The 15,884-nt window shown below is 38.5% G+C and overlaps 1 protein-coding gene across 3 annotated transcripts in view; it reads right to left on the bottom strand.

The window, feature by feature from the left end:
* The window catches only part of IL1RAPL2 (interleukin 1 receptor accessory protein like 2), a 1,231,199-nt gene that overhangs the window by 561,602 nt on the left and 653,713 nt on the right, over window positions 1-15,884 (bottom strand). For all 3 annotated transcript variants that reach the window (XM_002831949.3, XM_054544919.1, XM_054544918.2), the window contains exon 3: window positions 15,249-15,522. In XM_002831949.3, the coding sequence (XP_002831995.1) occupies window positions 15,249-15,522 (274 nt within the window). The remainder of the gene's footprint in view (window positions 1-15,248; window positions 15,523-15,884) is intronic.

Raw genomic sequence — 15,884 nt, 5'->3', positions numbered from 1 at the left:
GAGTGGGTGGGGTCAAAAGGTGGGTGGCAGGTTAGTCTCCTTCTATCCCTTTGATGACTGTAAGCTGTGTTGATCGGGGGTACATGTATGTTTTAGCTCACAGGTGGAAGGATGGAGAGGAGTTAGACCTGAACCAGATTGAGACACAAATGGAGGAGCCCTGGACATCACCTGGGGCCTGTGGACCTAGTGACTAAGAAGCTGTCATGGCCCTGGGACATCTCTGCAGCAGCTAGATGTGACATTAGGTTGTTTCCTGTTGAATCTATGACAGTCATTCAGGACTTGGGGCCAGTTCCCTAACTAGTTATTAAAGAGTTTGTACTTGTCAAAAATCTTCCTGGGCTTGTTTATATTCTTCTAGGGCAGGGTTTCCCAATATTGGCATGCTTGACATTTGGGGCCATATGCTTTTTTATTTCTGGGGGCCATCCTGTGCATTGTAGGTTGTTTAGCAAAATCCCTAGCCTCAACTAACTGGATGCCCAGTAGTAGTGTACATTTCCCACCCCACCCAAATTGTGACAATGAAAAATCTCTCCAGATATTGCCAAATGTCCACTAGAGGGCAAAATCATTATGAGTTACCTAGGGAGGGTAGGCTCAGGGGTCAAATGATGGTAGGCAGTGGGACGTTAGGGTATAGGGTGGAGTGAGGTAGAGTAGGGGGCATGAGATAGAGGGCCTTTACTTCTTTATATTCTTGTGTTTTGTGAAAGTAAAATAATTAAATGTTCACAGAAATACAAAACAATATAAAGAAGTTAATTTACTGGGTGGATGGGTTTGGAAAGGCCACTTCTTCCTCTGGAACAGAAGGGAAAAGGAGAGCAGACACTGTGTGGTGAGGGGGTAGGAACCCAAGGGGTTTCCTGCCTTTGTGTCTGTTAGACAAGGCACCTGAGGGTTAGTAAGGACAGATCGGGGTGGAGGTGGGCAGTGGTACCTTTAGGAATAACTTAGGGGATGGGGTGGAGACTGGAGGAGGGGGAGGAAAGGATCATCAAGCTGCATAAAAAACACAATTGGGATAGGGCCCAACTGAAAAAAAATCAAAGGGGAGAGCAGTGGGACCCTAGGAGGGGGCATAGAAAGGAAGGTGAATAATTCCAGGAAGGGAACCAGACACTTATCTCTCTGGTCCTACAAATTGTTTTCATAACTTTTTTTTTTCAGTAAAACATTAAATCAGTTTGATTGGATTTGGGTTTTATATTTGGCAGGATTATGGAAAGATATTAACATTTTCATGATTTCGTGTGCTATGCCTATTAAAGTTTTTTTCTCTGTAAGTCCAGAGGAAAGGTTTTAATACAAAATTAATTGTACTTCCATCACTGAATATCCTCTACAAACCTAGCAGAAGCAATCTGACTTGACCTTTGAGCCCTTGAGTAAGCATGCTTACTGAGATGGGCAGTTACAGAGGAAGACAGCTTTAAAAACAATGCTGCTGGGAGAAAGGCCCAGCTCTGATGGGTGGGAGAAGGGGATGGATATTTCATGGGGACCAATGCCTTGGTCAAAAACAGTGAGTTTTACCTCTAGAAAAGCTGTAATGGTCCTCTCTGGGCTTGCCATTTGAGATAACAACAAGCAAAGTGGTGAAAGGCAAAAACCAGGGAAGCCTTCATTGACCTCTTTTTTTCTGATCACCCATCCACATGCCAGGAAGTCAAACTTGGCTATACCTGTCTCTAAAATAATGAAAAGTAAAATTAAACTATATTTTATTTAGAAACAGCAGTGATTTTTTAAATCTTTGTTTCATGTCATGTGGGATCAAAGTCAAAATTTGAGCAGAGTGTGTATATAGTGACATTACCTAATATAGAAGCTTCCCTAAATGCTTAAAAATCAGAATTTTCTGTGACTTTGTACCCTGCTGTAAAATACTGGCATTGCCAATATTATTATTTGGACTGTCACCTCGTAAAATTGCCTTCCTGTCATCTATTTCTATTGGTAAAACAATATACTAAAAAAATGATTCATGTGAGCAAATTGAAAACGTCCAGACCCTACTGATCTGAGGGTTTCAGCCAGTAAGTCAACAATCAGTATGTATGGAAAGGTTGCCCTGTGTGTGGACAGTGTGCATGGTACTTAAGTGGCAAGCTTTAGATTGAGCTTAAAAGGAAGAGAGATCTCTTGCTCGAGAGTAAAAGGTAATAATGTAAATATGAAACATGGTCAAGCCACTTTCCTTGTAGGAAGTAAAGGAAAGGCACTGACGGGATCAGGGTAACAGTAATAAAATATTAAAAATGTATATACTATATCTCTATACTCAGGTAAGTGTATATTGCCTTAGTGTTGAAGAATGAGATCTGGTCTGGAAACGAGTGTGTAGATTCGTATTGGCTTGGGTCTTGCCTGAATGTGATCAAGGCCCCAAGGTGACAATATACATTACCCCTCTCACTTAGCTTTTCTCTGTCTCATATTTATAGATACAGACTATACCCATCAAATATTAATGAGCCATCTTACCAAGGTGGATCACTCTTCAGTGTGGTGAGAGAGTGGGGATGGTTCCATGTGAATTTATCAACACCTGTGAGAAAACTGGTTGGAGTACATGCTAAGACTAACAATGCTTTAGTCAGCAGCACTGCCTTTCTTTAATGAGGGTCAGGTCATAGAAGGGAATTTGCCTCCTTTAAATATACATTTTCTCTGTGGAAACATCATCTGCAAAAAACGTGCCTTATTACCTGACTGCAAGTTAAGGTGCTCATTAGTTGAGTCTTTTAGCTTCTTTTCTAAGTATTGGTCAATGTCTAAAATCTCATGTTTCAAAAATATGTGAAACCTTCATAAAGCAAGTATTATTGTTAGGTTCATACTCAGAAAAAAACGCCTCGATAAATCCAGGTTCCAACCAAATTTACCTCCCTGTTTTTCCCTGTGCATGGCCCATGTTTTACTACCTCCTTGCCCTGGAACATTGTTTTATCTGCCTGGGAAGACCTCTACTATCACCACCTGTTTAGATCCTCAAGAGCCATCTCAAACAAGCGCGATTCTATAAGACAAAAGCTATTTTTCCTACTTTTTACTGTACTATTACTTTATCTTTCCTATAGCACGTATCACTTTCCCTCATGTATGATGGAATAAAAGCCATCAAGTTAGTGTTTGCAGCTTTTCCCTTCTTCTTGCCTTCTAAACATAATTCTCTTTTTCACTGCATTGGTCTTTTTAAATGCAACAACTTTTACAAAGATCCTTGGTATGGCAGGTTAGTTCCTGAGATTTTATTGTGCAGAATAGGAGTAATGGGCAGAAAGAGCTGAAGAATTGCAAGGAGCACTGCTAGTTTAATTAAATTACATTGGAAAGGGCAAAAAAGAGCTTCTTGAAAGGAAAAAAGTGCTAGAGGATGAGAAAGGGCAAAAAGAGAAGAAACTTGTAGGGGATGCATTCCAGGAAGAGTTTTTTAGCGGGTAATGAGAGGAGCAATGAGAGAGGTTTCTGGGCAGCTGAAACATACAAGAGATACTAGGAGTGACAGTAATATCAAACAATGATTTTTGTTGCTGGGGGTTACAAATGGGCTTATCTTTGATATTTTTCAAGGGACTACAGTAAATCTACCCTGACTTTAAAAAAAATATGTTTAGTTCCTAGACTATGTTTTCTAGGATACAATTTAATGATGAACCACATGGGAGTTACGCTTGTTTGATTGTGATTTGTATACATGTCCTAATTCCCCTTTTAATTTGTTATAAGTCAGGAGCCCTATCATTCACTTTTGCTTTTTCTTAGTACCCTCTGTACAGGAGGTCCTCAATAAATATTTGTTTAATGAATAATAAATACCGGAGAGCTAAAAGGATATTGGCTGAAAAACATCACTTTTATTAGAAACAAACAAAAACAAAACAAAACTGTAGTTAGGAAGGAATGAGATCTCATTTGTGTTCCCACCATGAACATTTTCAACTTTAAGGTGAATGGAGGGAAGTAGTGTCATGCAATGAGTTTTTGAAAAAGATAACCATACATTTATGACACCTGATTACATTCATTCTAGCACTTTGTCATATACTGATGTATATGTTTCTCTAATTGATTCATCATGAGTCTTATATATTAGAGGTTTTGAAGTCAGAGTAAACAGACAAAAAGAGCCATTTAAGGATATATATGCTTCAAAATTCATCTCTATTCTTTGGTGGAAAACAACTTCTAAGCACTTCTGTATATGTAAACTGAAAAGTGATCACAAAGGATTTTAAACTTGGTAAAACAAGAAGTCTGGTTCTCTGAAAATTCTTGCTTTAACTTAATCATCACTTTTCATGAACTTAGAATCTCTATTTCATTGCCCTCTGTTATCCATCTTTAATCAATAAAATTCTATCCTCATCACCAGACAATAATGTTCACTGATGAAACTAAAAACACACAGAAGCACAGAACTTTATATAGGCAAGAATTAATGCAAATAACCATATCTCATTTGTTGTAATATACAAATACAGATTACTATAAAGAACAGTGAAAACAGATAATAATTGAGAAGACAGTAGAGAAAACTGATAATGTGTATGAGCTCTGGAGTCAAACCTGTCCAAATCCCAGCTCCATCATTTACTACCCATGTGTCCTTGGGCAAGTTCTTCACTTCTATAAGTATCAGTTTTATCATCTTCAATAATATGACCTACCTCATGAGTTATTCTAAGGATTAGCACAATGCTTTCATATAATAAAAGCTAAACAATTATAGCTAGTAGTAGCAGTGGTGGTGGTAGTAAAAGTAGAAATAAGAGATAATGTATGGAGTGCTTACTCTATGTCAGTATTGGTGCTAAGTGCTCATCAACATTCTCTGAGGTAGGTACTATGATCTTTGTTCATCTCCAAGTCTTCTCTCTCAGTTAATAGCACCATGATTCACCCAGTTGCTTCAGTCAAAAGCAACAGGAGTCATCCTTTATTCAGCTTTTTCTCACATCCAGGACATCAGTATGTCCTATCAGCTCATCCTTCAATATATATCTGGGATTCATTCACGTCTCCCTATTTTTATAGCTACCACCACAATCCAAGCTACCATCACATCTGTCCTCAACTAATACAATTGCTTCTCAACTTGGTCTTCTTGCTTCTCCCCCTGTAGTCCATTCTCACCAGGCAACCAAAGTAATCATTTTTTAAATGGAAATCGGATCATGTTACTCTCCAGTTTAACAAAAATAAATACTCATTTTATCTCTGATTAATAATTTAAAAATCAGTTTTTTATTCTGGTCCACAATATGCAACAGCATCTGTCCTCTGTTCTCTGCCTGCTTTTCCAGCCTTATCTAGTAGCATTATTCCCCAGCTCACCACACTCCAACCAAACTGCCCTTCTTTAGCTTTTTTTTTTTTTTAACAGTCTCGCTCTGTCACCTAGGCTGGAGTGCAGTGGCGCAATCTCAGCTCACTGCGGCCTCCACCTCCCAGGTTCCAGTGATTCTCTTGCCTCAGCTTCCCAAGTAGCTGGGATTGTAGGCGTGCACCACCACACCCGGCTAATTTTTGTAGTTTTAGTAGAGACAGGGGTTACACCACGTTGGCCAGGCTGGTCTCGAACGTCTGACCTCACGTGATCTGCCCGTCTCAGCCTCCCAAAGTGCTGGGATTACAGGCGTGAGCCACTGCGCCCAGCCCTTTCTTTAGCTTTCTTGAATCAAGCCTGTTCCCATTTCATGACCTTTACACGTGGTATTCACTTTGACTGGAATACTCTGCCCTAAGATTTTCACAAGGCTGGCTCCTTCTTGTCATTCAGGTCTCAGTTTGTATGTCACTTTCTCTGTGAAGCTCTTCTCGATCGCCTAACTGAAAGTGGCCTCTCAGTCAGTCACTCCCCTAACATGACCCTTCTTCACTCTCACCAGTGTAGAATTATGATTACCCAGTGTAGTCTTGTGATTGCATTAGTTATTTGTATGTTTTCCTAACTCTAGAATGGAAGCTCCATTACTTTAATCTCTCATTCAATGCATTTACTCAACACCTAATGCAAGTGTTCAAAATATTTTAAGTTGAATAACCAAATGGGTCTTTATTTTCCATGTGAGGAAAAGCAAGGCACAGGTCACACAGCCGTAATATACCATCACTCCCTAGGTTAATGCTGGAGTCAGAACCAATAGTTCAGAGTTTGCAAACTGTGAGTCCCCTGGTTGAACCTGAGTAGTCATATAAATTGCTCAAAGTCACACAATTCGTAAGTAATAAAACTGGGATTTGACTCCAAGCAGTCCAGCTCCAGAGACCATACTCCTAATAGGACACAGTAGTATTAATAGTAATATAGAAGATTGCACCACAGTGTTAGGTGTACAAGAATCCTAGCTAGTTCAGTAACTCTTAGTAATTCCTCCTTTAGTAACTGCTAAAAGGCAGACGCTGTGTCATAATTTTCTCTTGGGTTCACCATAGTGATAGGCACAATATTAGTCCATATAAGCATTGAATGGATATTTTCACTGAAGTTACTTTTCATACCTGGGACTAGAGTTATTGCACATCTTCAGTCCTCTGCCCTTTTAAAGAGTTGCTGTTTCATCATTGACAGGAAGGAAGGTGAAGCACCACTTTATAGCAATAGAATCCTCTTGATAGAATACCTATTTCAGTAGACCGTGGCTAGCAATAAGGACCCCTATACTGATCAGTGCATTTTTTTGGAGACTCCAATAGCCACACAAGGGATTAAGCTGGAATTGAGCCAGTTGCCACATAAAGGGACACCATATGACTCTACTACTGAATGCTCAAATGTACTCTAGGGAGAGTGGCGGGTTTCCTTTAATCTATCTTGCCATTGGAGTGTTGATTTTCCTGCTTCACTTTGATACAGATAAAACCTGCTGCAGCCCTACTTTAAGATGACTATACCATCACTCTCTAGGTTAATGTTGGAGTCAGAACCTATTAGTTTAGAGTGTGAGAACTGAGTTCAATGGTTGAATCTGAGTATGGGCTTTTTTGGGCAGGAGGGTCCCATAAATTTAAAAATTGAGAAATTTCACACAATTATTCAGATTTGAAAGCATCAGAAAAACTGGCAATGTTAGGCCTATATCCCTAGTGCCTTCTAACATTAAGGGGTCAGAAAGAATATGAGGAGCCAGGAAAAGAACTTATGAAACAGTAACTGATAGAGTATGAGGAAAGCCAAGAGAGTACTGTTCTCTGGAAGTCAGATAAAGAATGTATTATCAAAAAGAAGGGAGTGATCAACTATGCCACATGACATTACAGGTCAAGTAATAGGAGAACTGAAAATTGGCCTGCCCATTGGATTTAGCATTGTTGTGGTCATTGGAGACTTTTATAAGAGCAGGTTTGGAAGAGTCTGAAGGTAAAATTTTGATTGGAATGGGTTTACTGGAGAATGAGTGGAGAGGAACTCAAAACTGAATGCAGACAACTCTTTTTTAATAAATAGTTTTATTGAGATATAATTGATACACAAATAACTGCACATATTTAATGGGTACAGTTTGAAGGGTTTGGACTTATATAAACAACCATGATACCATCACCAGATAATTCTTTAAAGTAGTTTTTTCCAAATGGGAGCAAGAAACTGGGAATAGTGGCTGTCAGGAAAGTGGAGTTGAGAGGATTTTTTTTAGATGGCATAAATATTGATCTGTATATATGCTGATGGAAATGATCCAGTAGAAATAGAAAATTTCATGATATGGCAGAGAGAGAGAGGAGAATTGCTCAGGTGATGTTCTTGGGTAAGCAAATAGGGATAGAATCTGGTGTACACATGAAGTGACTTGCCTTACATAGAAGCAAGGCCAGTTCATCTGTGGTAACAGGCTGGAAGGCAGAATATGTACGTACAGATGCCAGTAGGTGGGCAGATGTAGTGGCAGTTTTTTTCCTGACTACATCATTTTTTTTTTTCTCTGTGAAACTGGAAGGAAGGGGGAGGAGATATTGGAGATCTGAGGAGTGGCGATGATATAAAATAGTCATCTAGGCAGATGGGAGACTGAATGGTCTAAGAATATAAAATAAAACTACCTGGTAGCATTAAAGGTCAATTTGAGGTCCATGACAATGAATTTAATGTGAAACCAGTCAACATTATTATATATTTTCCTTCAGCCAAGTTTAGCTGCAAGGATGCAGGCATAGTATAGATGGACAGTTAGGTTTAAACAGTGTTGTGGTTTTCACAAGCGAGTAAGATGAAGGGAGAAAGGGTCAAGAGAATCAAGAGGGTGTATATGGGAGTGATTATAATGATTCATTCACTGAATTGGAACTATGCTAGATGGGAAGAGAACAAGGTACAGTGGAAAACATGTGAGACCAATGAGAAAGAGGTTTGGGTGGAATCAACAGATTATTGGAGGTAAGGTATAGAAAAAAATGAGCTAGAAAAATAGGAGGTAGTGGCAATAGAGTAGAATGCATGAAATGAGATTATGGAGGGGATTGCTACAACTTCCAACACTCTGAAATATTTCAGGTGGCCTGCCACACTCATTACATTACCTTCTTGACCTCTGAAAAGATTTTGAGTTTACAACCCTGCATTAGGTTAAAACCTTGATTCTGAGCAAAATAGCCATAAAACCAAGTCACTTAAGATTGTGTAATTATACAAGGGATTAAACTAAAAAGTATATATAAATACCAGTGTTAACCAACTCATCAGTGACTATTTGAGATCAATTCTTCTTTTGTGGTTATCAAATATAACCTATTAATTCTTACAAAGCAGGTACTCCTGCTGACTAAACTGTAAACATCTGCTTCCTTCCAGTAAACAAACTGAATGAAGTTGAAATTACATAGTTAATGTACAACAGTATGGTTATATTTCTAAACATTATAACATATCTAATTTAATGCTAATGAAATGAAAATAAAGTAAAATGGTTACTTCTTTGCTATTTAAAAATTTACCTATATAATTTTATTAACAAGTAGGTTATCAAATTGCCATAAAAATAATGGAATCAGAGACCCCTGCTTATAACCAAAAACAGATAGAAAAATAACTAATTATATTTCATTTTGGGAATGAAATTCCTGCTGTCTCAAGATCCTGCTATACTTTCTTGATCTTTTCTGAGGTCAATTAATTCTATAAGATCCAGGCTTTCATTTTTCTGACAAGAAACTATCTGCTCTCCTGGAAATTGCTACCTGGGTAACCGACTTGTGGACACTTAACTTTTCATGGATCAATAGTTAAGTTGGAATTGAATTATGAGATATGTTCACTGTCCTTGAAAATCTCTGGGTAACCGCGAGAAGTAGGGTAGGAGAGTGGAAGGTGCTAAGAGCCATTTCTTTGTGTCTGATGTAGACTAGAGCATCACTTTCTTTTCTAAAGACACAGGTCTCCTTGCAATATGCCATAAAGTGAGTCCCATGATATGTATTCAATGAATGTTTGTTGACTGAAATAAAAATACTTGCTTATATATGATACCTAGGTATTTATAGGCCAGGATCATTTAAGTGACAATAAAATCAAGTAAAATTACTGTATACTTACATTTATTTCTTCTTTTTTTTGTTATGGACTATTTCAAACATAATAAAAAATACACAGGGCAATATGATGAATCCTCATGTACCCACCATACAGATTCAAAAATTAGCAACATGCTACACTTTTCATTTCAAATGTATCCACTCCCTCAACTTTTCTTCTGATGCTGTTTTGCTGGAGTAGTAATCATTCAACTGTAAATTGACTATTCACATTTGAAATCAAAGCAATTGTGCCTCCTGGCTAGATATATACTAAGGAACTGTTCAGAAAGATGTTGTGAGGCATTCAGATTTTGAGAACCTCACTTCTTTCAATGACTATTAGAGACCAAAAATATTTGGATTATGCTCCTATTTTATAAGGGAACTGCTTGTTCCTTGTTGCAGAGGTAAATGGTCATAATAATTTTGAACCTCTAACTGATTCTCTGCACTCAGCCATAATTATCCCTAAATGTTAGGTTTTTACAGATATTCAATTATATTTAATTGTGTGTGTGTGTGTGTGTGTGTGTGTGTGTGTGTGTGTGTGAAATGGAGTCTCACTCTGTCACCCAGACTGGAGTGCAGTAGCACAATCTTGGCTTACTGCAACCTCTGCCTCCTGGTTCAAGCATTTCTCGTACCTCAGCCTCTCGAGTAGCTGGGATTACAGATGTGCACCACCATGCCCAGCGAAATTTTGCATTTTTAGTAGAGACCGGGTTTTGCCATATTGGCCAGGCGGGGCTTGAACTCCTGGCCTCATGTGATCCACCTGCCTCAGCCTCCCAAAGTGCTGGGATTACAGGCACGAGCCACCGCACCTGGCCAATCATTCTTTTCAATAGCTGTGAATTCAGTGCAGGATTATATGACTATATCTATCTTCATTCACAGCTTAAGTCACCCCTTGTTCCAAGTTGTTGAGAAAATGATATGTGAGATTTTGTCAAATAAGATTACCTTTATCATTTTTATCCTATTAATTCATGCCTCCATTGAAAATATTGGTGTGATTCTTGGATTGGCACTGTCTCTCAAAATATGATTTAATCCTCTACCATTCTCATATTACCAGCCCATTATTATGCTGGGAAATTCAACTATCACTCTTGAGACTCGCCAAGGAAAAATTTAAAAATTATTCATTAGCCAAGTGGCTACTGAAAGGTCACAAACAGTAAATTTTTCTTGCTGTCATTCACATGGGTGGAGAATATTACTAAATATTTCATATCTTCATTTTTAATCACAGTGACATCATTAGAGTAACTTTTAATGAGATCAATAAAACAGAGAAAAGTCATTCGTGATTACCTTAAAGTGGTATCTAACTGGAGATTTTAGGTGAAAACTGACATTGTTAAATTAAGAGCCCTTTTCACGATAAATGTCACTCTTGGCAATTGCAGAAAATCACCTATATGGACTGAATTTCTCACTTGGCACACAGTAGAAGTCAGTGGCCACTACTAGATATGAAAAACAGGTTCATTATTCACAGACATATGCTAGCTATTTCACTTATATATCTGGAATAGATTTATGTATCTCTGAGTTGACAAAAGCCTGGTTGATTCTATTAGAACAGTGATTTCCAAACATTTTTTTCCTTACTAAGGCACACATGAGAGATAATATTCAACAGTTCCACCTATCTCTATCAGTCCCAATAGCTCCCTAAGGCTTGCTGCACAAAAGTTAAAAAGTCACAAGTTATGTTCGAATCTTAGTGGAATTCTTTTATCTTCTATTGGTCTAGATGTGAGTTGAGAACCTCTGACTCAGATGGTATCCAAAATAGACATAAAAAAGGCCAATCTGAAATGTACTTGAAAGAGAGGGCCACCTATAGGAAAGGACTTCAGGGACCTCGGGAAGTTCCACTATCCCTAAAGTACTCCTTCACAATCTACGGCTTTGTTTAAAAGCAAATAGACTGTCAGCTGAGAGGACTTAGAAGCAATAACACCCCAGTAGCAATGAGCATACTTAGCAACCAAATCTAGGTTTCTAATGCAATTATCCATTAAAAAAACAGGACTTCCTTGGAAAAATGGCTAATTCTAGAACTGAGGCACAAAATATATAAGATAAACCTGGAGCATCTTTCTACAATGTAAGGAAATGCTAAAAAAAAAAAAAAAAATACAACCACCACTCCATGATGATAGAGTTATATCAAAGGGACAAATGAGCCAACTGAAAGAGCTTCCCATGGGCAAAGGTGGAAGCATTTGAGCAAGAAAATTAAGTAGAATTGCATTACAAGCCGGTGTTTAATATAAATAAAGATGAGTCCATACTGATATAAATAAATGATGGAACACATAAGTAAGTGGGGAAGGGGAAAGACAAATTTCCATGCAGAAGAATTTGAAATAATTTATGTAGATATTTCTTCTTAAGTGTGGACTGTGAATAACAACTTTCTTCCAAAGACTACAGTACAGAAAGGAAGAAAAAAAAGAGTAACTTTACAGTGAAAAATTATAAACATCACCTCAAGCCAGGTGATCAAAGTCAACATCAACAGTTATGAGTCATATTGATACTTTATACCATTGATACAATGTAATGAGGATGGTATTTTACCTTTGTAATCTTCCTCCTCAAAACATATTACCCCAGTCTAACCATGAGAAAAATATCAGATAAATCCCAGTTGAGGACCATTCTACAAATTATCTGACCAGTACACCTCAAACTCTCAAGGTCATCAAAAATGAGGAAAGTCTGAGGAACTGACGCAGCCACGAAGTGCTTAAGGAGACATGACAACCAAATACAATGCACTACCAGAGATGGATACTGAAACAGAAAAAGAGGCATTAAGGAAAAACTGAAGAAATGTGAAGAATATATGGACTTTAACTAATAATAATGTACTACTATTGGTTCATTAATTGTAACAAATGTACTATAGCCATGTAAGATGCTAATAAAATGGGAAAGCTGGATATAAAGTGTACAGGAACTCTATATTATCTTTGTAATAATTATGTAAATCGAAGACTTCTTAAAGTTTATTGAAAAGCAAATAGTGGATTTTTATTACAGCGCCTTTTGTAGGAACAAAATACTGGAAACAAAGTGTATACTCATCAATAGGGAAATGATTGACTGACTTGTGGTATCGTAAAATATTAAGCAACATACAATATTATATATTTAACCATTCAACCCAGCAATCCCATTATTGGGTATATACCCAAAGGAATATAAATCATTCTACCATAAAGACACATGCACATATATATTTATTGCAGCGCTATTCACAATAGCAAAAGCATGCAATCAACTTAAATGCCCATCAACGGTAGACTGGATAAAGAAAATGTGGTACATATATATACACCATGGAATACTATGCAGCTGTAAATAAGAATGTCCTTTGTAGCAATGTGGATGGCCATTATCCTTGGTAAAATAAGGAACAGAAAACCAAATATTGCATATTCTCACTTACAAGTGGGAGCTAAACAATGAGAACACATAGGTACAAAGAAGGAGACAACAGACACTGTGGCCTCCTTGAGGGTGGAGAGTGGGAGGAGGGAGAGAATAAAAAAACTACCTATCAGGTACTATGCTTATTACCTAGGTGACAAAATAATCTTTACACCAAACCCCCATGACATGCAGTTTACCTGTATAACAAACCTGCACATATACCCTTGAGCCTAAAATAAAAGTTAAAAAAAAAAAAAGCTCTCTATCAATTGACTTGGAGAGATTTATACCATGTATTTTTACTAAGCTAAGAAAATGCAGAGAAATCTATAACCCTCCTTTCATTTTGTAAAACAATGAGGAGAAAATACCCATGTCAGTATGTTTGTATAATTAAAACAGTAGGGGAAATGCATGTATGGATCACTAAGTTGTTATTATTGCTAGGAGTAAAGGAATGGGGTTAGAGCAGAGAATGGAAAAGAGGGGAGGTAACAAGACTGAAGACATTAGCAGGCCTGGGGAAGTAGCAATAATTTGTTTAATAATTCATTGTAAGCTTAGCACCTGTACATAGTGGACTGATGCTTTGCAAATAAAACTTTAAATTTGTGAAAACAACAAACAAAAAGCAAATGGTGTAGGGGGAGGAGAAGAGAGATAATTTTGATTGGTGGGTTTTTAATGACAGTGGGGGATGGAGAGGAGATAAGCAAGGAAAGAGTAGCAGCACCCTAGGGAATACAGTGTCAGTCACTAAAGCTGAATTACATCTACTTCTCAATTTTGCCAAGAGCTGCCCAAGTAGGAGAAAATACCGCTTAACACTAAGGGTGTGATCAGAATGATTGCTGTTCTCCCAAGATCTTGGAGATTTTGCCTACCACAAACAGAGACTAAACTCACCATTTGCTCCCCCATCACTCCATTTTCTTCCCCTACACACAAAAGTGATTCTTAGAGCATCCAGAAGGCTCTCTATTTATATACCACCTTGTTCTCCCAGCCTTTTGAACAATGAGACCTCGCCAGGGGCTTCCAAGTGCTTTTGATGAGGAAGTGACATAGCTTTGGCATCAAAGTTCACAGGACACAAAAATAGGAAAGGTCTGCATTTCCAAGGAGTTAAAATCAAATAGTAGAGTGCAGGTCCCTGGTGAGCAAGATCAAAGATTCCCAAAATTGCAGAATTGAAAGGTGGCTTAAAGGTCGTCTCAGCTACCTACTTCAATACCTAATCCAGTCTCTATTTGAGATGCTAGATGCTAGATCCTAGATTCTATCACTGGGGTAGAGGGGGAAGGGAGAACATACTGCAGAATCCCTAAGGGAAAAAACATATTGCTTTTTACCATAAACTTCTTGCAAGCAAGAATTGTGTCTGTGATATCTTCCCACTATAGTACCCAGAAACTCAGGATGACTGTGTATTTACAGAGCTCGATGTTGATTATTTAGACACAGTGGACTCAAACTTGCATTGAAAATTCTATGAAGGATTTCAGTAGTAGTACATTTGCTGAGAAATCTCCCAGAAGCATTTGAAACTATTTTTCATCAACAAGAAAGGCAAGACCATGGCCAAAATGATATTTTAGATCATTTTCGTGGCCAGATATCAAGATAATTGAGTCAACTAGCTGTATACAAAACTAATTGTTAATATAAGACCCTGGGGCAGGGGTGGGGTGAGGGAAGAAACGAGTCAGAAAATTTTCTTTTTTTTTTTTTCCTTTTTTGAGATGGAGTCTCGCTCTGTTGCCCAGGCTGGAGTGCAGTGGCGCGATTTCGGCTCACTGCAACCTCTGCCTCCCGGGTTCAAGCAATTCTCTTGTCTCAGCCTCCCGAGGAGCTGGGACTACAGGCACCCGCCACCATGCCTGGCTAATTTTTGTATTTTTAGTAGAGACAGGGTTTCACCATATTGGTCAGGCTGGTCTTGAATTCCTGACCTTAGGCGATCCACCCGCCTCAGCCTCCCAAAGTGCTGGGATTACAGGTGTGAGCCACTGCGCCCCGGCCCAAGTCACAAAATTTTCTAAATTAAATAAGCACACACAGTAAATGGGAACCCTATTTTATGAAAATCTGATAGGAATTTGCTATGTAGTTCTGATAGATAATTAGAACTGGAATTTACTGAAGCTCCACATGTACTGCAACCTTTCAAGAACATATCCATTATACAACATGAGGCATACCTACATGTACTCAAGTCCCACTCAAAAGACTATCAGCCATGTGATTGGGCAATGTTTTCACACAACACTCACCTTAAAACACAAGTGTAGAATCCACTGTCTTGTGCCTCTGCTGAGTGAAACCATATTGAATCTTCCTCTTTGCTCATCCTGACCTCTGAAAAGATGATGGGCTCTTCCAAATCACCTTTGTTTTTGTACCACATAAGCCTGAGCCCAGTGCTCTGGGCCATGCTATAGTTGGTACGAATATAACTGTAGAAAAGGGCACATTTCACTCGGACTGGTTCACCTGCCAAAGCCATGTATGTCTTGAGATCCACTGACCAGTCAATGCAGCCATCCACTGAAAGAAAATCAGAAGAGGCATAAGATACAGTGAGCATTGTTGACACTGACAGTGTGAGCAGTAATCATCACCAACATGTCCTAAGTGCTCCACATAGATTACTTCATTCAATCTTCCCAGTGACCCTATGAGAAAGACTTGTATCTTGCTTAGACCTTAGTAAGCACAGCCCCTGCTCCAGCCTTGTGCCTTTGGGATATCTTCCAATCTTCTACAGCCACCTTCTGCTTGGGGTAGACCAGATTCTTCAAGGAGCTCCAGAACTCATGCCTATAGGGTTGTCCTGTGGCACCATGGGCAGGTCCTAATTCCAGCAGAGTAGCCAGGCAAATTGTTTGCTTCGGCTAGCCTTGCAGTAT

Source organism: Pongo abelii, chromosome X (genome assembly GCF_028885655.2).
Source record: "Pongo abelii isolate AG06213 chromosome X, NHGRI_mPonAbe1-v2.0_pri, whole genome shotgun sequence".
NCBI lineage: Eukaryota > Metazoa > Chordata > Mammalia > Primates > Hominidae > Pongo > Pongo abelii.
The sequence above is the reverse complement of the archived record's forward strand: the minus strand, read 5'-3'. Positions and strand labels throughout refer to the sequence as shown.